Source organism: Chroicocephalus ridibundus, chromosome 2 (assembly GCF_963924245.1).
Source record: "Chroicocephalus ridibundus chromosome 2, bChrRid1.1, whole genome shotgun sequence".
In the NCBI taxonomy this organism is placed as follows: Eukaryota; Metazoa; Chordata; class Aves; order Charadriiformes; family Laridae; genus Chroicocephalus; species Chroicocephalus ridibundus.
Genome location: NC_086285.1, coordinates 73,410,154 through 73,435,154, shown reverse-complemented (window position 1 = coordinate 73,435,154; position 25,001 = coordinate 73,410,154). Strand labels below are relative to the sequence as shown.

General features: G+C 44.7%; 1 protein-coding gene across 1 annotated transcript; it reads right to left on the bottom strand.

Moving 5' to 3' along the window:
- Positions 1 to 17,314: 17,314 nt before the first annotated feature.
- On the bottom strand, positions 17,315 to 24,356 carry LOC134511627 (transmembrane protein 14C-like). The gene is made up of 6 exons (XM_063325895.1): positions 24,261 to 24,356; positions 23,039 to 23,135; positions 22,717 to 22,800; positions 20,254 to 20,355; positions 18,094 to 18,181; positions 17,315 to 17,899 (listed from the first exon to the last, which is right to left on the bottom strand). Exons 1-6 carry the CDS (start codon positions 24,339 to 24,341, stop codon positions 17,842 to 17,844), a joined length of 510 nt encoding a protein of 169 aa, XP_063181965.1. The 5' UTR covers positions 24,342 to 24,356; the 3' UTR covers positions 17,315 to 17,841.
- Positions 24,357 to 25,001: the final 645 nt, after the last annotated feature.

Genomic DNA, 25,001 nt, shown 5'->3' with positions numbered 1-25,001 from the left:
AGGAAAGAGGTTTCTCTGGTTTTTTGTAACAAACACATTGATTAGAACCACCCCGTTTCCACCAGGGGAAGCAGATGATTCATACCATGGGACCTTCTTTTCCACATCATAGTTCAGATGCCTTGGCTACTTCCCTCTGCAGGAGGGAACCCAAATTCATTCTGGACAGACAGCCCAACCTACTGAGAGATCCCTCTGAGGTCAAGAGGTGCCTCTGGGGTCAACCCTTCCAGAGGTGCCAGTCGGGCCACGTTCAGCACTTGACACTGCAGAGTGCTTCTAAATTAGACCTCAGGACTGGGTGAAGCAAGACACATAACTGAGGATTTGGACTGTGCAAACCAAAATGCTGAGGTCAAGATTTCCAGAAACCAAGATTTCTGGTCTGTCCCACTGCCCCTGGAAAACATTTTCAGCCTTTGTGCTGTGCTTGCTTTCTTGATTAAATACAGAAGTTGCCTGCATCCTCATAAACCTCCAGGGGAGGAGGAATACCACTGAGTTTTAAAGAGTTTTAAAAGCATAAGATGGCCTAATTTCCTCTCATGACTCCCAAAACTCTCTCCTAATTTCCTGACAAATAACTGCCACATTAATCAAATTGCAGCTTGCATGGCAAAATGTGATCTTGCCAGTTTCTGTGCCTGTAACTGTTTAGTGCTCCTTCAACTGACTTCTGAAAGCCTGGTTCAAATGGATAATTTTTTTTACATTCAGTTCATCTCCAAGGTTGAGAGAGCTTTGCCGTGTCCAATATACTGCTATAGAAAAGTCTTCTCAGTAGGAGAAGAGATATATACCACGTACAGTCATTACCTTTTAAACACCCAATCCCGCTGGATTGCCTGAGACAAAACAGAAACTACCCAGACAGGAACACCCTATTGATATGTGGAGGAAATTTCGGTGCTCTTCACAGAAGATGCAAGGGAAGGGGAGAGACAAGAGTGAAGCAGAATTTGCTGCCTTAGAAAAGGAAGATGAAGATGTTCAAAAGAAATGCCAAGTAGGACGGGAAAAGTAGGGAACTTGAAAAAAACTCTCTTTACAAGAGGTCCCCAAAAGAGACGGCATAAAACAAGCACAGAACTGTAGAGTTACTTGTAGGACTGGGCTGGCATTTGCTCACTTTTTTTTTGTTTGCAGGGAGCAAAACTCAGAACAGTTTTTGTCAGAAACGCAGCGTTTGGGGCATCTTCTCTCTCTCCAGGAATTCACTGTTGCTTCAGAGTTCCACAAAGAGCTCTTCCAGTTACCCAAAGAGTCATGGAAAAATGCTAAAAGAGTCCTCCCCCACCACCACCTCTTTTTAATTGCTTGCTGGAAACTTTTCACACTATCCATCACACAAGTCCTGTCAAACCTCCCTTCCAAACGAGCTGGACTCCCTGCAATTCCCCTAGGGAAGAAGTGAGTTTGTTGTTTGCTGCTGGTGAGCTGGACTGCAGAGCGTTTTGGTAACCTCCCCTCCCTGAAGTATTCCTCTTCCTTTGATCTGACACGGGCTCCCCTCAACACCAGCATGTGGGGAAGAGCAAAGGAGCTGGAGATAACCTCGTGCCTGGGGACCGCTCTTCTCCCTTCCCACTTGAAATGAAAACCCAGCTCTTTGCAACAGCAGAGGCTCCCTGAAGAGGCAAAGAGGGGACCGGGGTTCATGCTCCTTCATGAACGGGTCGGGCAGCGGCGTGCTGCTGCATGAGGGCTGTGCGAGGGCTGCATCGTATCCCTGCGGGTAACCATCAGCCCCAACGCGCCAGCCTTACAGCCCTCCCGACTGAACCCAGAAGTCTCCCAAACCCCCTGGCAAAGGTTTAGCCATGCGGCAAAACCCCATCGGTCCTTCCCTTGGCTGTGAAGCCTGAAACAGAAGGTACCAACAACCAAATAAATGTAGTAGGAGGAGAAGAGCCACAGCTGGGGCATAGATAGGGTGCCTGAATGTCTCCTGCTGCCTTTGCATGGACACTGTGCCAAAACAGCATCTGAGGGAGGTTTTTACTTTTATCCTGGACCCTCTTGCCGGGTCGTCTGGCAGACCAGTTGGTGTTCCTGCATGGGAGATATAGCTGGACATTTTGGGCTTTTCTGGAGTGCAGGATCTGACCAGACGTGCCCTGAGTGCTTGATAAATGCAGCCTTTCCCATGCGTGGGCACAGCATCACTGCGCGGCCATGCCATAGGTCCGACGCTCGCTGGCGGCACTGTGTGTACTCAGCACACAAACACCATCTGTACCCCACACACACAATGCACTCATGGCTTTCCAGAAACCTGAGGGCTGCCAAGGAGGCATTACGTTGCACACGTGGGCGTCTTTGTACCCAAAATCTCCTAGGGAGAAACATGACAGCCCTCCGCATGGGTCTTCCTCCATCCGCAGAAAGGCTTGGCTGTCCCTGTTGAATGGCCCCTCCGCACGTCCCTGTGTCCGCAATTCACCTGGTGCGCAGGCTGGGCTCCAACAGGCTGCGTGGGATGCCTCTTTTCAGCCAAGCTAGTGGGAGCTGTGTTATTCCTTACTTACCTCTGCCTGATCCTTCACCTATTTATTACATATGTATTAGTGCCTTTTCACCCGGCAGAAATAATTTTTAATGTGCCCACAGAGATGACTGTGTGAGATGCCACATCACGACAAACGAGGCATTTCATGTTCACGCAATGCCACCAGCGTTTCATCAGCAGATCCCAAAGCACTTTATAAATGAGTCTGGCATCTTTATCTCCAATTCACATATGGGGACACTGAGGCGCAGGTAGGTGGCGAATCTATGGTCGGTCTCAGCTCAGCAATGAATCCAGGGACAAAACCAACGTCTACTTGATTCAAGTCCAGTATTGTATAAACAGGGGCTCCTGGGCTTGGTTGTTTGGCTTTTAAGCCCCTATTCGCCACTTACTTTCATATCCCCCATGTATGTTATACTTTTTCTTTCCCCAGTTGCAGAAGCCCCGTGTTGCGCACTTCACCCTTCCCTCCATGGCAAAACAGACGGGAGCCAGCTGACAGCAATCCGCTGCTTCTTTTTAGCACACATGTGATTTCTGATCGAAAGCCAGCAGCTCGGTTGGCAGGAAAAGACTGAAAAATATCATTGCAATTAATGTGGTGAAACTTGAAGCTACACCACCATCATCAATCCTGCAGAATGAAGCATAAAAGTGCAAAAAGACTAAGCGATGCTTTGCAAGCCATATGGGTGTTTTTTCAGGGAGTGCTGGACAATTTTTAATAGACCAGTCAGATGGGCAAACTCCTGTGATTTTAGGGCAGGCTACGGGATGACAGAAAGTCTGTTAGATGGGCATCTCTGGTGGAACAAGGAAAAGAGAAGGAAGGTGGCTATCAGAACCACAGAGGGTTTAATACTGCTGGATTAATGCAGACAAAAACTCTTTAATGGCAATGTGCCTGGCTTGGGGTTGCAGAACCTCAGTCAAATTCAGCAGCAGCAGACTGAGATCAATATAGAGCAGAGTACCAATTAACATCCCCAGTTTTCAAGAGCATCCTTCATTTGTCCTCTAAAATTTCCTTTGTCTCTGTCACGGTTCAATAGACAGCACTGGCATTTCCCTTATAGGTTATGAAGCAGGTTGCAGCCAGCAGGAAAAGCAACACCATATACATCTGAAATCTGTGTTAATCATACATAGAAAAGCAACTTCCAAGTTTAAATATGTACAGTTACTCGCCTTACATCAGAGATTTACTTGAGAAACAGACATAATTTGTTAAGTAAATGCTTTTTTAATTCTCATCAGAGGTATATTTCCTTAAAATATAGTGTATATCCTGTATATATAATATGGTCGTATTAGGGAAAATACAAACAAACTGCACTGAAGACAGAAAATGGTTAGATCAGTGCTGCCCTCTGAGACCAAGGCAGCTGCAGCTCCAGAATCTCTCTTTGTCCTCCTTCCCCTGAAGCACCCCGGCAAACATTTAAAAAGCAAAGTTCCAGCCTGAACATAGAATTTCATGACTTTAGTTGGTTGGGTTTAGTTGGTTACGTTACCTTGTTCCTTTGTCAGGGCAGGTCTCAACGGCAGGGCTGAACGGGCCAGCCAGGCTGAGTTTTACCCCTTGCCCCTTTACCTCCCTCCCTTCCTTTTTTATGAGATCTTTTACGTTTTTGCTCCCTATGGGGAAAGCTGGAGAAACACTTCAAACCAACAAGTGGAGACGGCAGCGACTGGCCCACGAGCAGGGCAGGAAGCCCAGCTGCACTGCAAACAGGTGCTGCATAGCTTGTGGTCGCTGAGGTCCCCTTGGCACCTTGTCACAGGGCGAGTCTCGCTTGGCAGCCATACCCGCCAGCCTGCAGGGTGTGACACAGCCAGCCCAAGCCTTGAGCAAGCCATCAGCCCCTTCCTACCTCTGCAAAACACTCCTGCGCCTCACGGGGCTGCTGGGGGGCTGCATTTGGCAGAGGAGTATTTTTTGTCTCCCATCTATCCTATTCCAGCGATACCTATCCCAGCAATAGGACAAGGGGCAATGGTTTTAAACTAGAGCAGAGCAGGTTTAGATGAGACATTAGGAAGAAGTTCTTTACAATGAGGTTGGTGAGACACTGGCACAGGTTGCCCAGAGAGGTGGTGGAGGCCCCATCCCTGGAGACATTCAAGGCCAGGCTTGATGAGGCTCTGAGCAACCTGGTCTAGTTAAAGATGTCCCTGCTTACTGCAGGGGGGTTGGACTAGATGACCTTTAAAGGTCCCTTCCAACCCAACACATTCTATGATTCTACCTTAGAATCTTAGAATGGTTTGGGTTTGAAGGGACCTTTAGAGGTAACCTGGTCCAATCCTCCTGTCGTAGGCAGGGACACCTCCCACTAGACCACTCTCCCCTAATGAGCACTTCAGTTCGGGTCGCTCTGGCAGGGGCAACGTACTCCCAGGCACTATTTTCCCAAGGGAAGCGGGGACTTCCCAGCCATGGACAGTTCATGCAACCGCAGGCTTCAGGAAGGTGGCAATGCTAATTGCTCTGTATTAATTTAATTAATTTTAGTTAATTGCTCTGGTGAGTGCAGCCTGCTGCCAGCTGTACCTCCTCCCAGTGAAGGACTGAACTACTGGATTTGCTCTGAGTAGGGACCAAAAAAATCACTTGTCCTGAGCAGGGGTGTCCGAGGTGACCGGGATGACGCCAGGGACGGTGGCACACCCCAGGAAGCAGTATGGCGCAGACAGATGAGGGTACCCAGCCACCCAGCCCCCACATACCGCTGCCCTGGGAAGGTTTTAGGGCTAAGACTTTGTCCAGGGGAGCAGTTGCCCATACTTGAGGGGTCTGAGCCACAGCATGCAGAAGCCAATGTGTGCCCCGTGAGACGCGTATGCAGGGATTGAGCCCTGCCTCTGCAAGTCCTCCCCCCCATCACTGGGTGCCCTGCACCATACCCAGGGGTTTGACAGCAAGCTCAGCCCACCCCCTCACAATTTTCAGTGAGAGGGCGTCCTTTGCCTGGCGATTTATTTTGGCAGGTCTCCAGCTGTGCACAACCTCATGCACATGTGTAGTCCTACTTACGCCTCTGGCCAGTCAAAGCCACCCAACTACAGATATGATAGACTGCATAAGAAAAGAACAAATGTTCAAAGAGCACAAGACTGGTTTTTCTACAAGCTCTCACTTTGCTGCTTCTTTGGGAAAGAGGCCTATCTACATAAATTAGGTCAACAACTAATTAAAGGGCGGGAGCAGGAATGGGGAGAGGTGAGTTACAATCTCCATTCCGTCCCACGGCCAGATTCCACTTTAGTTGCATTGGGTTAACCTTTGGTGTCAGCCTTGGTAGCAATGTATGTGTAGCAATTCACCTGGAAATCTAAAATGTGATCAGACCTGGTGAAAGCAAGCTTATTGGTATTTATTTTTCATAAAGCGCATGACCTGAACAAAGCCACCTTTACTTTTTTCCCCACTTCGCCTTTCGTTTAAGTTTATAGCACGTTACGGTGACTCCACCGTGCTGCAGCCATCATATCATCTTATGATTCTGAAGAAAGAAATCGTATTTGATTTTGTCACCTGAATTTCATTTATTGTCAGAGACAGATTGTTGGCACTTCTGCACTTTGTTGTATGTTTATATGAGAAAGGTTTTTGAGATGAGGAATAAGGAGATGTCAGGATTTCTGTTCAGAGCCGTATTTCTAGAGCACTTTATCATTTATAAGAATTCACTCCAGCCAAAAAGTAGATTATTTTTATTGATTGATACAATTGGTAATTCTTGTATTTCAGAAATGTAAAGGAAAACACTCGTCGTAGATATATATTCTGCTCACATGCATTGGAAGGACACGGATCAGTGAGTAGGGAAACAGAGAGAGAGATGAAGGATTTGGGCACATAGAGCAGCAGGAGGGATATTTTCTCTGCGCTCACCACTCTGGGTGAGCAAGGGACACAGGTTTTGTTTGGAGCCTGCCTGCTGCACAACTGAGACATGGACATTTTGGCCCAAATCCAAAGGTGAGGAGCCGCAGCACCCTGCAGGTACCCGCCAGCAGGGTCAGTGGGATAGAGTTAGGGGTTGACGGATCTGGCAGCCCGAGAGAAGAGAGGCCACCACAGCTCCACTCCCCCAGGTCCAAACCGTAGCTGAGAATATATTCCCAGTAGGCACACACACAAACACATGTATGTATACACCACCTATATACATAGATACACACGACCAGCCACACAAATCAATACAGAAACACTCAGCATTCACGCAAACACATGCAGCACCAACAGCCTTGTCCTGTTCCCTGATCAGGGGTGAAGATCCACTAGCAGGGGAAATAAATAAATAAATAAATAAATAAAATGTGGATCCCTCTGGTAGCTGCTCATAGACATTCAGCCTGCCCAGCAGCTGGCACTGGATCCTCTCACTTCCAGTTGCCTCCTGTGCAGATACACACACACACACACAGAGGTCTCCCAGCAGACCCCAAGTTGGCCAGGACCCCTTGGGTCACCAGCTCCTCCAGCTTCCTGACGCACAGGACACATGCACACCCAGCCCAGACTTAACGGCCACTTCCATACCCAGCTCCCTGGCCACTTACCCTTCCATCCAGCTAGTCCATCTCAGTATTTGCTCCTCATGACACACCAACATACATGCCCAGCCTGGCTCCAGTTGCTGGCACCATGAATGCCTGGGTGCCTGTGACCCCTGGTCCCACTCCAGCAGCTAGCACTTGCACCCTGTACAGACAGGCACACACTGATAGGGAGACCCTCACCCAGGAAAAAAGGGTTTAACACAGAGACAGGACAGACTGCACTGGTCAGGAGCAGACAAGCATCCTGGCCAGCCCCTGCTTACCCTTAAAACCAAATTTTCCCACACTTGTTCCTCCCCAGACCACTTCGCTCCCTCCTTATCCTCACCTTTGGATCCTCCTCAAAACCTCTCGTAATAAGTCTTGGGCAATCCCAAGACGCCCATCCCCTGCACCTCATGATGAGTCGCCCACCCCTAAGCAGGGACCCCCTCGGTCTCTGCGATGTCCTGGAGATAGCCTGGGGAGGAGCCAGGGCAGGGAGTTTTTGGGTTCCTTCCCCTGTGTATGTGGAGATGAGCCTTTTACCACCTAACCTAACAGGGCGGAGAGAGCAAGGGGTCAAAAACATGAGGGAAGAGGGAAAGGGGTAAGAAATTCTGGAGTTGACACCAATAAAACAGGGAAGAGCCCACTAGGCTGAGGTGATGAAGCTTTCAGGCCCACAGCCTCCTCCAGCAGCTAAGGGGAGCCAATGCAGCCTGTTGTAAAAAAGTCTAACGCTCACGACTGCAGAATTCGCATTGAGCCAGGGGATGTACTTCACTGTGCTGCACCATTTTCCCTTCGGTCCCCAGCCAGGACTCTCTGCATTCACCAGACTAGAAATGTTCCCTCCCTCCCTCCAGGGTTCCGTACCTCACCATTTTGCCAGCTTCTCACCCAAAAGCATCCCTGACAAACACCTGCAGAAACGAACAGCAGAGCATTGCAAATAAATGCTGTATAGCCTTAGAGGATAGTTCAGGCTTGCATAAAAAAGGCATCTTTCCCCAAGATACCACAATCATAGCAATTCCCTTTCCAAAGGCCAATTCTTTCAGCTCAGGTCTTCTCGAGTATCCCCTTGGATACACTCAGGCTCAAAATCGTGCTTCATTCTTCCTGGATCTGGAAATAAATGCCCTAAAACCAATTTCAAAATCAATCAGTAAAGATTTGAACTCCAGGCTCAGGTTTCCATCCCCTGGGTCTCTGCAGGGTGAAAGATCTCTGGGAGAGGATCCATACAGCGCCAAGCACCAACTTCCATCTCCACTAGGGGCTCTACGCCCTACTGTGGTTTGATAACGGTAACACTAGAGCAACAGAAGATTATATCCTAGCACTATAAAATCACTCTTCTTGATATGAATGTGCTGATAATCCTCCAAGCCTATCTACAGTCTTTTTTCCGGTTCTTCCATCAGCAGCAGGACTAACAAAGCCCGGTTCCTTGTGTTCCCCAAGCCCTCTCGTGCAATACCTTCCCATGACCTTTTGCCCCTCTCCAGATCCCACCAAAATGTTCTGCCCCTTCTCTGTCTCTACCCTCCCACCCGGAGACTATACATGGCGTGACTGGTCGGAGGCCATGTGAATGCTGCTTGGGGAGGTCTGGAGACGTCAAACAGACTCTGATGAATTTTCCCTCTAGTCCTCTATTCAGCTAATGGTTTTCAAAAATCTTAAAGAGCTGAAGCTGCTGAAACTTCTACCTCTCTGGGGAATTTGGCTGAAGGTGACAGAAAGTTCAAAACTTTTGGCAGAAAGCGGAATGGCTGGACGGATATAGCATGACTATATCCCTCAATTCTTTGGGAAACCAGATAATAAAACATACTGAGTTTCCAGAAGAGGCTATGAGAATACTCCTCCAAGAAGATGACTTCTTTTAAAATTTGGTCCAATCCCTCTGTAGGAGACAGTCTGTATGAAGGGAAAGGAGAGCTCCTCCGGCATAGTAAAGACTACGCCGGAGGAGCTGGTGCCTAACAGGTATAAGGGGCTGGAGAACGTGTAAGCAATGGGTGATGGCACTTGTGTCATTCTCAGCTGCCCCCCAATCCCAGCAAGCTGTGAGTGGCCAGCGTGCCTTACAGCAGCTCTTTAACTACGGGGGGGGGGGCCAACAGCCGCGCTGCCCCCTCTCCTGGCCAGGTGTCACACAGATGGCTCTGCCATGGGTACAGAAAACTGAGTGCAGTTGGGAACTTCAGCCTAAAATTACCGATGACTTATCCAGTTTCAGCCTTGCTCATAAACCAAAGCCACGCAGAGCCTCCTTTCCCACGCAGAGGGAACTCACAGTGAACAGGAAACTCTCCTGACCGAGAGGAAAACAGATATGGACTCTCAGATCTCGACATCCCAGCCTGCTCCAGTTCGCAGCCCTTTAGTCAGGAAGTTTGAGTGGAAGGTGCCTCGGACCCTCTTGTCTTCAAGGAGAGGATCCCGTAAGTGCATCTCCTTTAAAATACAATTTTCAGTGGATTAGTGAATATTAGTCTACCCAGGCATGGTGATTAAACTAAGCCTGAATCAGTGATGCCTCCAGGGGAACCTAGAGAAAGGCTTATTTCTTCAGTTTTCTCCTCTTCCGTAAATTTCAGAGCAACCTCAGGAGAAATTAACACAAAAATACCTTCTCCTTATGTTCTGCTCTGTAGGGAAATACTTGGATTTCTGCGAGGTTTTTTTTCAAAAGATCTGTAAACAGATTTACCACTGACCACAGCCAGATCTCTCTGTTGAAAAGCGAAAAACTAAAGACAGAAGGAGAGAAACCCAGGTGGGTCAGTTGGCACAGCACGCCTCAGGTCAGCAACACTTCGCCCTGCCACGCACCAGTATAATCTTCTCGGAAACCTTCGTCCAGGCGACATCTTCACAGCACTTCAGATGTTTCACTTCTCCTTTTTTTTTTTTTTAATTAACTACCTGTCTTTTAATTTTTTTTTCCTTGCTCTCAAGGATGCTGCACGATCCTATTTCCGTGCAGATTTGATGGAAACAGGGGCATACACCACCTTCACATTTTCTGGATGAAGTGGAAGTGCGGCACCCAGCACCAGGCGGGGCACGGCAGTACAAGTGTTTGGCTGCCTATGAAATACATGTTCAGTAAAGAATGAGACTAATGGAGACGGCAGGACTCCGAGGGAGCACAAACCTTGCATGGTGTTGCCATCTTGGATTTTAAACCAAAATGTCAATTAAAGATTTGAATGAGGTCAACTGCAGCGACCGAGCTAACCGAGATGCAATCAATAGCAGGCTGACCTCTCCTACCCTTCTTCCCCCAAACCTCCTCTTCTTTTGTGTACACTTACTGCTCCTGGGGCGAAAAAGAAAAACGGAGATTAGCACTAATTAGTTCTTACTTAACACGGTTTTTAAATAGTTAACTCTTCTCTTTCCTGCTGGTTTTTAACATATGCACCACACCCTGTTTATGGTTGATAGGGAAGGATTTTAATGCTTTTAACATCCTCTTTTCGCAGGTCTTTTGCTAGAAGTTACAGAGAATGCCGTCTAAAGCAAGCTATAGGTGACACCATACAGTTAACGCTCACATGCAAGGAATACTCTTGAGGAAAGTTGTGATCCTGAAGGGCATCCCATGGGATATATTCTATAAATCAAATACGTCTAACAAAATCTATGGCTATTTTCTGCCTCCGTGCAACACACCACTCCCTAGAGAAGCTGGTACTCTGATGGCTGACAGCTAGGAGGAACAGGAATAACTGCAGGCTGCTGCCAACTCTGTCTCGGAAAGTCTGTAGGCTTTTACCACTGACTATCGGGAATATTTGCTTGATGGACACTATGGGAATGGAACATACAGAAATAAATGTTATATCCACTGATAAATACCAAAAACATCCATAAGCCAACAAAATGCTTTAAAAATCTGTAAATAAAATGCCTGTGCGTTCGTGGTACTGTGTGCTGCTGTGCACATGCACGAATGTGTGTGTTGAATGCACACCTGGCAGTGAGGAGGATGCAGCTGAAGCTGGGTCTGTGTTGATCAGGGACTCTCTCTGCTGCCCGAGGAACTGGCTGCCAAATTACCTAGCTGCCCGTCACATAAACAAATGAATTTATATAAAAAAAAATTTATATAGATGATATTTATAAGAGTAAGTTGAAGAGAAAGTCCTTATTGTTTGGCGGAGATGAGACGGTAGAGGCACACGGGGGAGCAAACCTGGCAACAGCCCCTCACGATGTAAACGGTGCAGGGATGGCAGGTGAGGTAGCGCCTGGGGACTGAAGGTGTTGCTGGGTGTAAGATAAATGCATTGCAGAGTGGAGCATCGGGCACACTGCTAAACACCAGGGACGGGTAACTACCCAGAGAACCAGAAAAATCATTTTCATAACAGCTTTATGGATTAGGATACTCTCAGGGGGTTTCAGGGTTGCCACTCTGTGCCCATTGTTGTGATCCTTGGGTTCTTCAATCCATCACAAAACATTTCCCCTACCTCCAAGCTCAGGCTTCATTTTAGTTTTGAAAACAGAACTCGGGTAAAGGGAGCAACCTCACTCTCACCTCAGAATATTTTAGGTCTTGTCACGACCCCACAGACCAGCAGGAATCTTTGTGGAGGCAGATTTCAGCCCAGATTTTAAAATCGTTTACTTTGCTCCTGCTGCTTTTCATCTATTTTCTGTCCTCCTGGTGTGTATTTTTCTGTCCTGCTGGCTGTGGTGCTGCATACTAATCGAGCAATACTTGGCCCATCCCCAGAGGAAGTTGCGCGCAGGTTTACTGGGGAACAGAGGAGCGAGAAGGAATTTCAGCGCATCCAATCCCCCTCCCACCGATGGGATGCCTTCAGGTAACAGCAGATAATTTGACTCCAGCCATTTCCTATTGTACTGCTGCTGAAAGAGCACTACCGCCAAAGAAACATATCCAGCATCCTCTCTCTGATTATATATGTACTGCAAAAGCTTACAAAACTATAACGTTTGTGTTTCTTAAAGTGGTTAGAGATGGAGGCCTGTCCTGCTAAATCCCCTCTGCTTCTGATTCAGGCCGACAACCTGCAAATTTTGCCTCTTGCTGTAAACGCACGCGTGAGAAAGGCTGGGCTGATCTTCCAACGCAGATAGGAAGCGATTTCCTTCAGGAGGCGTAGGAAGAGTAGCAGGAGGTTATTTTCCTTCTTCACGCGATTATTAGCCGCTCCTTAGCAGCACTAGTTTGGGATTGCGTAGTAGGCTTGGCGAGAGAAGCCTTTTGCCCCTCAATCATTTCCTTTCATTCCTCAGGCCGGTGCAAAGGTGATAAAGAGGCAGCCGCTCATATTCGGCTGAGCGGGCAAAGGAACATAGTTGGTGTTCCGGGTCAGATAACTACGAGCGGGTGGGTAAACCGCAAATTAGAAGCCGGTAAGGACTGTTCATTGTTATTTATCGCCGCCTCCCATGTCTCGGGGTGGGGAATCTTTCTCCCCCGGCTGGCAGCTCGGCGGGAGGAGCGGGAGCCGCCATCGGAGCGGCACTGCCGCCCTCTCTCGGCTCCGCGGGACGGAGGGACGCTCCGAACCCTCCGCATTCCCAGCACAGGCAGCCACTGGCAAACAAACAAGGAAAAAACCAACCAACCAACCAAAACAAGCACAACAACAACGAAAAAGAATAAGAGAAAAAAGAGAAGAAAGAAAGAAGAAAGAAGAAAGAAGAAAGAAGAAAGAAGAAAGAAGAAAGAAGAAAGAAGAAAGAAGAAAGAAGAAAGACGAAAGAAGAAGAGGGAAGGGAAGGGAAAAGGGAAGGGAAGGGAAAAGGGAAGGGAAAAGGGAAGGGAAGGGAAGGGAAGGGAAGGGAAGGGAAGGGAAGGGAAGGGAAGGGAAGGGAAGGGAAGGGAAGGGAAGGGAAGGGAAGGGGAAAAAGAGACGGAAGAAGGAGAAGGAAGACAAATAAAGAGATGCAGAGCAGAAAAGAGAATAAAAGAAGAAAAAAGGAGAAAGGAGAAAGGAGAAGGAGGAAGGAGAAGGAGGAATGAGAAGAAAGAAGAAAAAAGGGGGAGAGGGAAAAGAAAATAAGGAAAATGGGAAAAAAGAAGAAAATCAAGAAAAGAGAAAGAAGAAAAAAAGGGGGGGAAAAGGAAAAGAAAGAAAAAGAGTGTTATTCACTGAGGGGGTGGTCAAGCACTGGAACAAGCTCGCAGGGAAGTTATCATGGCCCCATGCCTGTCGCTGTTCAATAAGCATTTGCACAACGCTCTTAGACACATGCTTTCACTCTTTGGTTGCCCTGTGCGGAGTCAGGAGTCGGACTCAATGACCGTCGTGGGTCCCCTTCAATTCATCATATTCTACGATTCTAAGTACTAGTTCTAAAACTCAATTCAACTTCTAGTACTTGCAGGACAGGATCTCAAAGTACTATGCAAATGCTAACATTTAATTAAATGATAAAAGGAAAATATAGATTTGTCCTACCACAACCTTTTTCATTAGATATTTTTTAAGAGTATTACATTAAAACAAGGACAGGCTGTATTAACTACCAGCAACCAAATGGTATCAGACCTACCAATTCTTGCTTTCTGGGGTGGGGAACATGTTATGCCACGCACTGTGCAATACGGCAACGTAGAAGACACGCAGGGAAGTGAAACAGAAAACATTATCTCCATTTCACAGGTTCAGAAGAGAGGCACAAGAAGACTAAAAAGAAGACACAAAGTCGCTTCTGCTCCGGACTGAGCTGGGGATATGGCACAAAACCATAAGCATTTTGATCTGCTCCAACACGGCATTTCAAAGAAGCAGGAGATGAGATGCGTCCAGATGTCTCTGTGCCATTATTGACGCAACATTTTGCCATTTGTACTGGTAGGGCTTCTGGAGGAACAAAGACTTTCCTCCTTCTGTCATAACTGCCCGGAGGTTCTCCTGACCTTTTTTTCCCCTTCCATTTTTCCAGGTGATTAAATTGCGCAGTCAGAAAGCATGACTATCATGCCAAGAAGCCAGCAATTTTAACACCACAAAAGGATAATTCCATAATACTTCAGGCCATATTAGTTTCAGCACAGACTGACCCTCAGCTGGGGATGACAGAGCACCAGCAGCTCCCAGCACAATGACTGACAGAACTGGGACATGGCAAATTGCACTTTCGAAGCCCCCAGCAGAACAAGAGCTAGGGGATAGGCTTTGCATTAAAAGCAGTCATGTACTATATCCTTAGTACAAGGGATAAAGTCGGACAGCCCACGACTACTTCCCTTATAAACCGTTTCGCTTGAAACATTTTCCACCCTCCTCTCATTCTTCCCCTTTGCTAGTCTGTAACAGACAGTTGTCTGTACTACCTGTGTAACATAACTTACATTCTTACACTATACTACAGATTTGTACTAAATTAAAGGCGTTTTGCTACCTGTGGATATCACATTAATTGAAAGAACAGCTTAGGGTGTGACATCTGTTGATGGGTGCGTAAAAAGACTGCTTTCCCTCCCCTCAACTCCATGCTGCAATTGACCCTCTGTACATCATTGTTGTATTGGAGGTCTCTGTACTGCATCTGTAAGGACTACGGCACAATTGAGGCACCCAAGCGTACAAGACTTTGACACCCCGCCGCTAAATCTTTGCTCACATCTCAACTGACTGGTGCTTTGTAACTTTCCCAGCCTGTACATGCCTGGTGCTGCCCCAGCATGAGCAACTGGGACAGGTAAGATCCCGAACGGGAAAGAACCCAGGGTTAGCCAGAGCTTAGGTGAAACTTAGGTTGCCCCATGAGTTTTCCACCTGGGCAGAGAGGAACCTGCGTTCCATTTCTCAGCTTCAGGATGTTTCTGTATTTTTGCCAGCTACTATTTAGCTTTAAAAAAAAGACTAAGAAAAATAGTTGCTCCTGTTCCCACAGGTCCCAGGAACTTCATGCTCTCTTCTCTGCTGCGTGGCTTCCCTATGCAGAGTTCCCCCATGGGATAATTCACGGCCTGAGGCAGAGAGCCCTCCCTTGCGAAGGGAGCTTGAACCCATCCAGAGCAAGAACTGAAGGGAGACCAACATTTCTTACTTTCCAGGACCTATAGTAAGCAACTGCTATTACATAGACAGGTACGCTTATGCCTCCACCTTACAAAGTCTAGGGCAAGCTCCTAATTTCAAGAGATCATTTATCTACTGAAGCGAATAGGCAATTTCCTCCTCTAGTCTCAAGTGAGCCCGTCAGGAGAGGGGTGAAATACTTGACATCCAGCTTCCACCAGGCACTGTGGATATGACAGCAACACGTGGAATAGACGGCCTGGGTCTTCACTCCAGGAAATGAGGATTTGATAACCCAAACTCTCTTCTTCTGTCATTGCTATAGTGTGCTTGAGTGCCGGAGGCATGGTTAAACTCCGAGTTGTTGAATCCTGGTGACTCAGACTGTGTATGGTAAAACTAGTTTCCTGTTCCCATGTCCCGCTAAAAAAAAAAATCAGTACTCATTTCAGCTCATGCTGACAGCTGAGACTGTAAGTAATGTTAAACTATTTTTATTTTCAGAGTGTGCTTTGAACAGAGTAGCCTTAATTTAAGAATTATTTTAACAGTTCATTTCCTAAAAATAACTAAATCCCTCTTTCCAAACATTACATCCACACACAAGCTGACTCACAGCATGAAGTTTCACTGAAGCCGTGGCATGGTCACAGCTAATTCAGTGCAGAAGTAATTATCTCAATTTACATAAAGACCACCCTCAGTGGGAAAAAAACACCAAAACCTACACAATAAAAATAAGAAAGAAAATTTGTAGGATTATCCAACAATCAGCCTAAAAGCATAGGCACTCTGGAGAAAGGATATTAATGTCTTTAATTCTTGAACGTCTGTAGAAAATTCTATAGCAGGGATGGAATTTTCTATTCCATTACATAGGATGATTGAAAATATATAAAGGTAATTTCAAAACTTATACTGGGTTTTGCTTACAGCATGGTCAAAAGAGACTATGATTTAACTGAGACTAGAATTTCAGACATACTTTTACATGTTTTTGTTGTTGCTCCCTGCAGGTCCACGCTGTATAGATCAGGTTATTTACAGATTAAGTGCCTGGGAACAGGAGGTTACAATATGTTCAAATATGTTCAAACGTGTTCAAAGTATGTTCAAAAACCTGGGATTAATTTTTTAACTTTTGCTAAGAGAATTAGTAAGACAGAGCACAATTTGCCCAACATCTATGGATCTGCTTGTAATTACTACTTTCTACTACAACTTCCAGTCTCCCATATGGGTTTCCATTGATCCACGACAATGGAAATGTCACTCCGGCTCAATACTGTTAAATGCCATTTTCAGAATAGGAAACGCAAGCTTTGAAGTGACCAATGAAATAGAGGAGTTATGTAGTTCAATATTTGATTTGCAGTTTGAGAGAACTGTTACAAATTCCTTTAAGCACTACAAAATGGGAAATACTGTGCACAAGGTGTAAGTTAATTTAAACCGGCTTTGCCATAATTATGTTACGCAGTTGACAAAGTTTTGATAGAATCAGTGATACAAAGGTCCCAAAGTAAAAAATAAAATAGTCACTACATAAATGATCACTTTAAAGTATGAGTTACACACTGTAAGAATCCTAGTATATCCATGATCATATATCGCTAAAGCATAACTTGATAAAGTTCTTTCATACATTCCTTGCCTCTCCTTTTCATCACAATGCCAAGCCTCCATTAGCTGTCCCTGCACTAACAGAGCCAGGAGACAGCGCAGGAGAAGCAATCAAGATTGGAGTAACAATAAAGGCACCAGATGCCACTGATGCCTCTTCCACACTTCAGTCCTCAGGCACCACAGCAGAACCAGGAACTCTCCTGAAACCAAGGTTTACTAGGAAAGCCAGATTTGAAGAGGCACAGCCGCTCCCCTCAGTGATAAAAATAAAATGCTGCTACGTTATATTGTCAGATAAGCCTGTCAGATCAGAATTACATAGTGTTAATGTTAAGTTATTTTATTCTAGTTATACAGTCCTTTGGACAGACCACCTTCGAGTGTTCATTTAGCCTAGCACAGTTCTCGCTCAATTAATCCATAGAGTAAGTTCCTTACCAACAGCTGTTTTAATGCAGTGTTAATGCAGGCCCCTAATTTAAGCTTCTGCCCCTCCATTTAAAAAATTATTTTTAAATATCATCGAAAGACAGCACTTGGATAACAAAAAGAACTCCCTACCCCCATACACACAGAAAGGATATAAAAACATGACAAATAAAGTTTTGGAATAGATTTTACTTGTAGAAAAGCAACATTCTAGCATCATTTCACAATAAAAAGGTAAGATCTGTTTGGCGTTATACAGACATCAACGCAGAGTGCAACAGGTAAAGGATACTGTAATAATCAGTATGAAAGGTATGAGATACACTGTTGTATTTAGCCAATTACTCCTGGTGCCTCTTTGTGGATACTTTCTTAATTGCAGGTCCTGTCTGCTTCATACATGTCAGCAGTATATTTTGGAATATAAAAACTGGAAGTGTTAAAACACACCGAAATGTGTCTGCAAAAATCAAACCCAGGACCAATTTCTCACGAAATAATAATACCTCTACCAGATCACTGAAACAAATGGCACCCTGTATGTAAACTGTCTGTCCCATCATTCTACCCCCCTTCATATAAAAAAAGGAAAAAAATTGTCTTGATATAGAATATTGTTCCACCTTCTTGCTTCTGCATTCATGCAACTTCATTATCAGGTTTCCTTATCCAGGTATTAAACTGTAAAATGAACAGTTACTTATCGTGGGGCTTTTCCACCATCTTCAGTGCTAATCTTCCAACCATTAGCAAACTGGATATGGGGAAAAACACAGAATTAAACAACAATAAGAATAATTTGTCAATTCATTTTCAAATACTTCCCATGTAACAGGTGTACAGAAACAAAGCACATACACAAAATATGACTGATTCTATCTCATTTTAATTAAGCAAATAAGAAATCACACATATGAGGTTAAAAAAAAGAAGTGTATCGTGTTGTACCTGACACCAGCAATTAGCCCTGCAGGCATGAATTTTCCAGAGTTGTAAAATCTTGTTCCCATGACGGCAGTCAGTGTTCCAGATGTAACTTAAATGAGAGATTATACGGTCCAGTCAGCAGAGATTCATGTGAGTGAGAGAGATGTTACAATTCAAAACTAACAGAACAGAGAGAAGATGTAGTAAAAAATAAAAGCGAAGTAAAAAGTGAAACAAGGTTATTTCATAAGATGGACTATAAGAGTCAATAAATTGTGTAAACTTTGGAATGCCTCAGTATGTGAAGACTAAGTATTCTATATCAAGTTCTATCAGACAATGCACTCCATATGGTTCTGCACAGACTGTTCTCAAATTTCTTTGTCAAAACGCTCTTCTTTGCAGTCTGGAAATAATCTATGCTACACAGCTCTGGAACTCACTCCTTCCCTGTGCACAGGCAAATCACTAAACCTGTGCACCTTCTCATAACGTTCTGAGAATTAACTGATTTGTGTTTGAAAGAGACTTTGAAAGGCAAGTGTGCTATGTGTAAGTGCTAAGCATTACCAAGCCACTTCAGCCCTGCATCACCTTCATTAAGATCACAGAGTTAAAACTATTCACCCTGACCACTTGACATAGAGGCAGGAGCCACGCAGTTTCACCGAGCCAGTAAAATAGAAAGGGCAATCCCTGGAACACTGTATCTCAAAGAAAGACGGAATACCAAGAGAAAACATAGAAGAAAACATACTAATTAAATCCTTAGCCTTAGCATGCATCTGCTACTCAGTGGTAACAGCTACACATGAACATGTTCCAACCACTCCTACTTTCTACCATTGCTTCTGTGTGACGGCTGGTCCTGCAGGACCCAGCTCATCTTCAATCCTAGCCATGGCATCCTTTCTCCCGAACACCACCCTAAATATTGTCCTTAACAACGTCTAATAGTCTCATATAAGTAGATATGTAAAAGACTGAGACCATAGTCTAATACACAACACTTCAGTATTCAAATATATCAAGCTCTAATCAGTATCCAGTCTTCAAAATACGCACACACCACTAAATGTAATTTCGTCTAAGACAGCAGTAAAGCAAGCCTCCTCCAAAAACTTTAAAGCTTGAAAAGCAGGAGGAAAAGACCCCATATGCTACTGAATTATAGAAACGTATCTGTCTCCTATTTGGGAAAATACCTGGTCTCACTCCAGCTAAGCTTTCTGTATTTGCAGTTGATCCCAGTTACTTAGGCTTGACCATGCATAGCTTTTGACCTCTCCAGTAGAGACGCAAGCGAAAGTGGACTGCACTGTAGACAATGCTGAAATGCAGAGAAACACTGTGCCTTCCCCTTTCACTTCTGACTTTCGCATATCTAAGAGCTGCTACTGCTTCAGTGAACAAATGCTATAGTCAGGGGCAGCTCTTTAAGCACTGACCAAGCAGTGACTCTCCACAGTTAGCTTTAGGCATGTACAGGTTAAAGTGATAGGGGATAATCCTCCTAACTTGATCACAACCCTGAGCTCTATATAGTAAAAGGCAGAAAGACAAAAATTGCATTTTGGAGATTCACACCATACTAAATACAAGTTTTTAAACACGAAATGCTTATTTGATTTTTTTTTTTTGCTGAAGGGTGTAAATTAATTGTATTTGGTTTATTTATTTCTTTTTAAACCATATAAGTTTCACTTTATCCTAACACACATATTCCTTCACAACCTGCAGGTTTTTTGATGTTCAGAAGACAAACCCTAACAATAAATAACAGGTATTTTTCTCTCCTGTTGTAGCAGAGGAACAAAACTGTAAGTTTGAACTATCACCCAAAGCACTTTATATGTCTTGCAAAAGGGAAGCAAGAACACAGTGAGAAATCGCTGAGTAAGACACATCAAAACAAGCAGTCTTTCATATGCATTCTCAATACATTATTTACAAAAATAATTAAATCATGCTAAAAATTCACATTCCAGGGAGAACACTGGAATTCAGCCACTAACAGAGATTTTCATTGAAACACAAGTTTAAAGACTGGATTAAAAATAGATTTATAACACCATCAGTTTACCTCTTCTGCAAAGACTTTCAGGTATTCATTTTAAGTATCCAGGGTTTTTTTTTTAGGGTAAATATAACCCCTTCTAATTAAAATTGTAAATTACTTACTCAGGGAAATCCAAATATTATTCGGATTCTGCGAAAGCTGATAGGCACCCAGTCCAGCCAAACTCCCAAAGAAAAGGCCAGCAGCTAGCGATGGCACACTACCTGAATAAGTAAAAGATAACACATTTATTAGAAGCTCATAAATAAACTTGCTCATTAGCTTATCTGTTTTGAAAAACACCAACAGTAACGAAAAATGGTCATTCATTGTTATAAGGCAGAATAGAGAAGATTTTTTTCTTTTAAGGTATTAAAACCACGCTGATCTGAACCAAGAGATGTGTTTAAATACTCTTTACAAGATACAAATAGCATTAGTATCTAATGCTTTAACTGCAAAGCCATTAACATATTTACGATGGAAAGAATAGAGAGAAAAACAAAAGAATTGGTGTTTTCTTTGTGCAGACCAAAGCATGTTGTTTCAACACAGCAATTCCAGAATTTCTTGAGAGGCAGTAAAGTAAAGGGATTAAATAGTAAGGGTTTAAGATTAGAATGAAAAAGGACATGTGAACTGAACTGGGCAGGAGAGCATTTAGACAAATAAGTAGTTGCCAAAGAAGAGAGAGGGCTCAAATAAGGGAGAGCATATCTCTTAAGCACACCTGAGATCTGATCCAAAGGTAACTGCAGACTTTGGAAGAAGATTCCCTGGACTTGCCTAATGTTGGGTCAAGTCCTCAGTATAAATGATAATCCCAAACTACCAGAAGATAAAGGATACTGCATCCAAATTGGTGATTTACAGATGACATCAAGTATCAAAGTGGCATGACCACTGCGAGTGGTAAATGCCCTCAATAAGGCTAATGGAGAATTCAGGACTTAATGCTACTGAGGGTGGTTCTTTATATATTCCGTTTTTTAGGTCACGTTTAAAAGGACTTGAGATTGCAAAACTAAGCTGATAAAGATCTCTCAGTGTTACAGGAGGATAGCATATCGCTACCATAAAGTAATCAGTTTTCAGTCATCAACAAGGCAGCTGTAACATTGCTTCAGATCCTGCTTTTGGTATAAAAAGCAAGAGCTGAAGATGATAGAAAGCACCAGATATTCTTGTACATGTGCAAGGAAAAGATACACACTCTAGTAAGTGGCTGCTGTGGACAGAATACACTTTAGTAACCAACATGTGGTAGCTACAATTCTTTGCACAAGGCTGAGAGCCAAGAAATGGCCATCATATCCTTGAATTTTACCTTAAGGCATTTTTTAAGCACATACTAGGACAACTACATCACCTCTAGTTCAGGAAGTTGCTGAGTCTCAAAACACTGAGACCCAGAGAACTCAATAAATAAAGAGAGAATATAAACAAATAAATCAATTTTTGCTTGCCCTGTTCTCATACTCTTCCAAAGGCACCTACTGCTGACCACTGTCTGTGTGGGTAAATAGACCTGGTTGTAAAAGAACAGATCACCGCCTTAGCTTTATGGGTGAGAATTCCATTTTCTTTCAGTTTCTCCACATTATTAGTAGGGATATGATTGCCTTTTTTTTTTTTTTTAAATTTCCCTTAAGTCACCATACAAGTTCCTGTTCCCCTTCAAAATTCCTGTGACCTGGATTCCCTCGCCTCAGCATGACCATGTCCTCCCATCTGAGAACGGAGGACGAGAAAGACACCTACTATTTCACCATGGCTGCAGAGAAATGCGGATGCAATTAGTTACTTAAGTTCTCATTATGGTCCCTCCTGTCCTAAACTCCACTCACACCCCAAAGGATAAAGAAAGCCAGTAGAAAGCAGATAAGAACAGGCATTAGCATCTATGTAGTCAAATGCATTGGTAAGATTACTACCGACATCAGCAGTGCAGGAATACACCTTCTTATCACAAACGCTAAAATGGCTTAGGGATTTTTGAAGCTGAAAGAGACAGTATTGCAGCAGGGATGAATCAACAATTCTGTCCGGAGGAGGGCAAACTCAGAAAAATGAAAGCACTAGGTCAGAGGGTAAGCTTATGATGCAGACACCAGAAAAGGAACAAGCTTAAAAACTGATTTGCATTATTCAGCTTGACTTGGAGAAAGGATCCTTCTGCAGCTTGCTGTATACTGTTACCATCAAACATTGAGAATAAATCTCCAAGGGAAAAAAAAAGATGACTTATGTCATTTGAACGTACAGAACACATTTAAAATAACAGGGGAAAAGCCCTTCTGAAGGAGACTTGCATCACTTCACCCAAAGAGCACAACACGGAGGCAGGATACCAGCACCCATCAGAAAGCAGACTGTGGGCTTATCAACCCAAACCAGCAGCTCAACGCAAAAAGCGCCACACCTCGACAGGAGCAAATTTATCAGCACATGGCACAAACTGATAAACTTTACATCTGCATGAACTCCGAGACAGGAGGCGTTCGTAAAAAGCTGCCCAGCTCACACAAAGTTATTGGGGGGTGGGAGGGAAGCGAAGGATCTGCAAGCCCCTTCCCGTACCGTACCTGCTTTGGCATAGCCAATGATCCCTCCCGATGCCACCAGGGCGGCGTAGCCAAAGCCCAGCCAGTCCACGGCCATGCTGAAAACTGAAAGAGAAATGGGGGTGACCGTCGGTATCTCCGAATTTTTTAGGGAAAAATAACATTTTGCCGCGGGGGGGGGGGGGGCTTTTCCACGAGGAAGGCCTCCCTAAAGCCTAAGCCCTAAACCCGCTAAACCCACTCCAAGAGATGAAACCCGATTTGTTGGGAATGCAGCCCTGGGGGCGGCCCTCGGCGTCATCCGGCCGGGGAGGGTACCGGAGGGTTCCCGCCCGGCACTCACCTGCGCCGCGGCCCCGCTCCGCAGCAGCCCGGGGCGGAGCAGCCTGCGGAAGGGGAGGCGAGGGAGCAACGCGCCGCCCAAAGCTTCCCTTTTCCGGCTGTTCGGAGGGAAGAGAAAAAAACAAACCTCAAACAAACAACAACAACAACAAAAACCCCCAGCAGGCAGGGTGGGGTGCGTCCCGCAGCCCGGGGCTGGGGAGGAGAAAGCGTTGGTGCCTTCCCATCTCCCTGCGGGGTAACTCGCCCAGCCCCGGCGGGGGGCATCGGGGATGCACGGGCAAACCCGGGTGCCTACAGATCGGGAGAGGCTTCGGTGCTGGCGAGTTTTTGTGTGCTTGTTTTCAGTGAGGGACAAAGCTCCTTCATTACTGCATTCGTGTGCACTCAATTCATCCTAATCCTTTACCACAAGTGGGGGGATGTGGTGCACTTGAGAATTTGGGGTTGGGTTTTTTCGCATGGCACGAGCTACAAGTTTGGGCAGCCAACAGGCTGCTTCTAGCTTTGATCGGTAATTCCAGTATAGCCCTTTTATGGAAGATGTAGAGGATTTTATAATCTTCAAATTACAAGCACAGCTAGTGCAACAGAAAAAGGAGTCTTCTGCTGTAGAAATTACACAACAGTGGGAGCTGCAAAACATCTTGTAAAGAAATTGTTTTGCTTTTTTTTAATTGGGAAAAATGCAGAGAGATGTTTGTAACTGTCTACAAATAGAAACTCTTTCTTTTTTCAAGTGTTTTCTTCATTTAAATGGTGCTGCATGATTTATTCCAGTTGGCTATGCACTTACCTTCCACGGACATTTAATCATAGAGAAAGAACCAGCACTCCTCCAGCCAGGTCCCTGAGCTGAAGGGCTTCAGCATCTCTCCATAACACAAGGCACCAAGCATAGGAGGCCTGTGCTTTCTGCAAAATGGAGCTTTCTCTAGCTGCATTTTGAATTTTCCCATCTTTATGAATTAGCCTAACAGTGAGAAAGTGGAGAGCAGCTTAATTCCCTTGTTGGCCTAAGTGGTATTTAAACCTATCTCCCTGAAAAGTGCCACAACCAACATGAATCTAAGATATACTGGATGGAGTTCCCTTTTCTGTTCAAGCTGTGTAATGGCTATGAAGTTCCAGTTTCACTGGGCTCTGTTTTGTAATCCAGCACTGTGGTTCCCCAAGAGGGGAAGGAGGAAGAAGTCCGCAGCTGCCGGCGCTACAGAACTCACCTGGGGCCCAGCCGAGATGCTGCTGGCTGGCCTGTCCTTTCTTGCAGCTATGGCTCCGTCTACTCTACCGGTTTCAAGCATGCTCACCCTTCCTGACACACAAGAGCTTTCTCTCTGCTGACATCTCTCTATCCGCACTGCTGCCTCTCCTCTATCATTCTAAGCAGTTCCCTAAGAACCAGAAGGAAAAATGTTCTGAAAAGGAAGATGTGCACAAGGAAATAACAAAAAAAAATTGCCAAGTACTGCTTAGTAGCTGAGCATTCACTCAAGGTATAGAAAATATGAGTTCTCTCTGGACTTTTTTTGTATTTCACCTTAAAAGCTGTTAGGATTTGTCTTCTCTGTCTCCAGTTCACAAATTGTTCTGACATGCATAATTCTTTGTTACTACACAGGAAGTTTAGATTTTTACAAATGTTGAATATTTACTTCTAAGTCTAAAACTTTGAACCAAAATTCCATGGAATTTCTTTTTAATTCTTAAAATTATGTGCAGGCTGGATTTTTCCTGGTGCTCATGACAGCTTGCTTCTTTAATTATGATATTCTTGGCCATGAGCTCGTGTATTTAAAAATTCAAACAATAAAAAGTGTTTTAGTAGTGGCAGCCGTTTTGTCAAGGACGTATGATAAGCACTATGAAAAGACATAACATTTGTAAGTGAAAACACTTTACACGATTCCCTTATTTAAGCTTATACTTTGCAAGTCCTATATTTACCATAGGAGCCTGGTTAT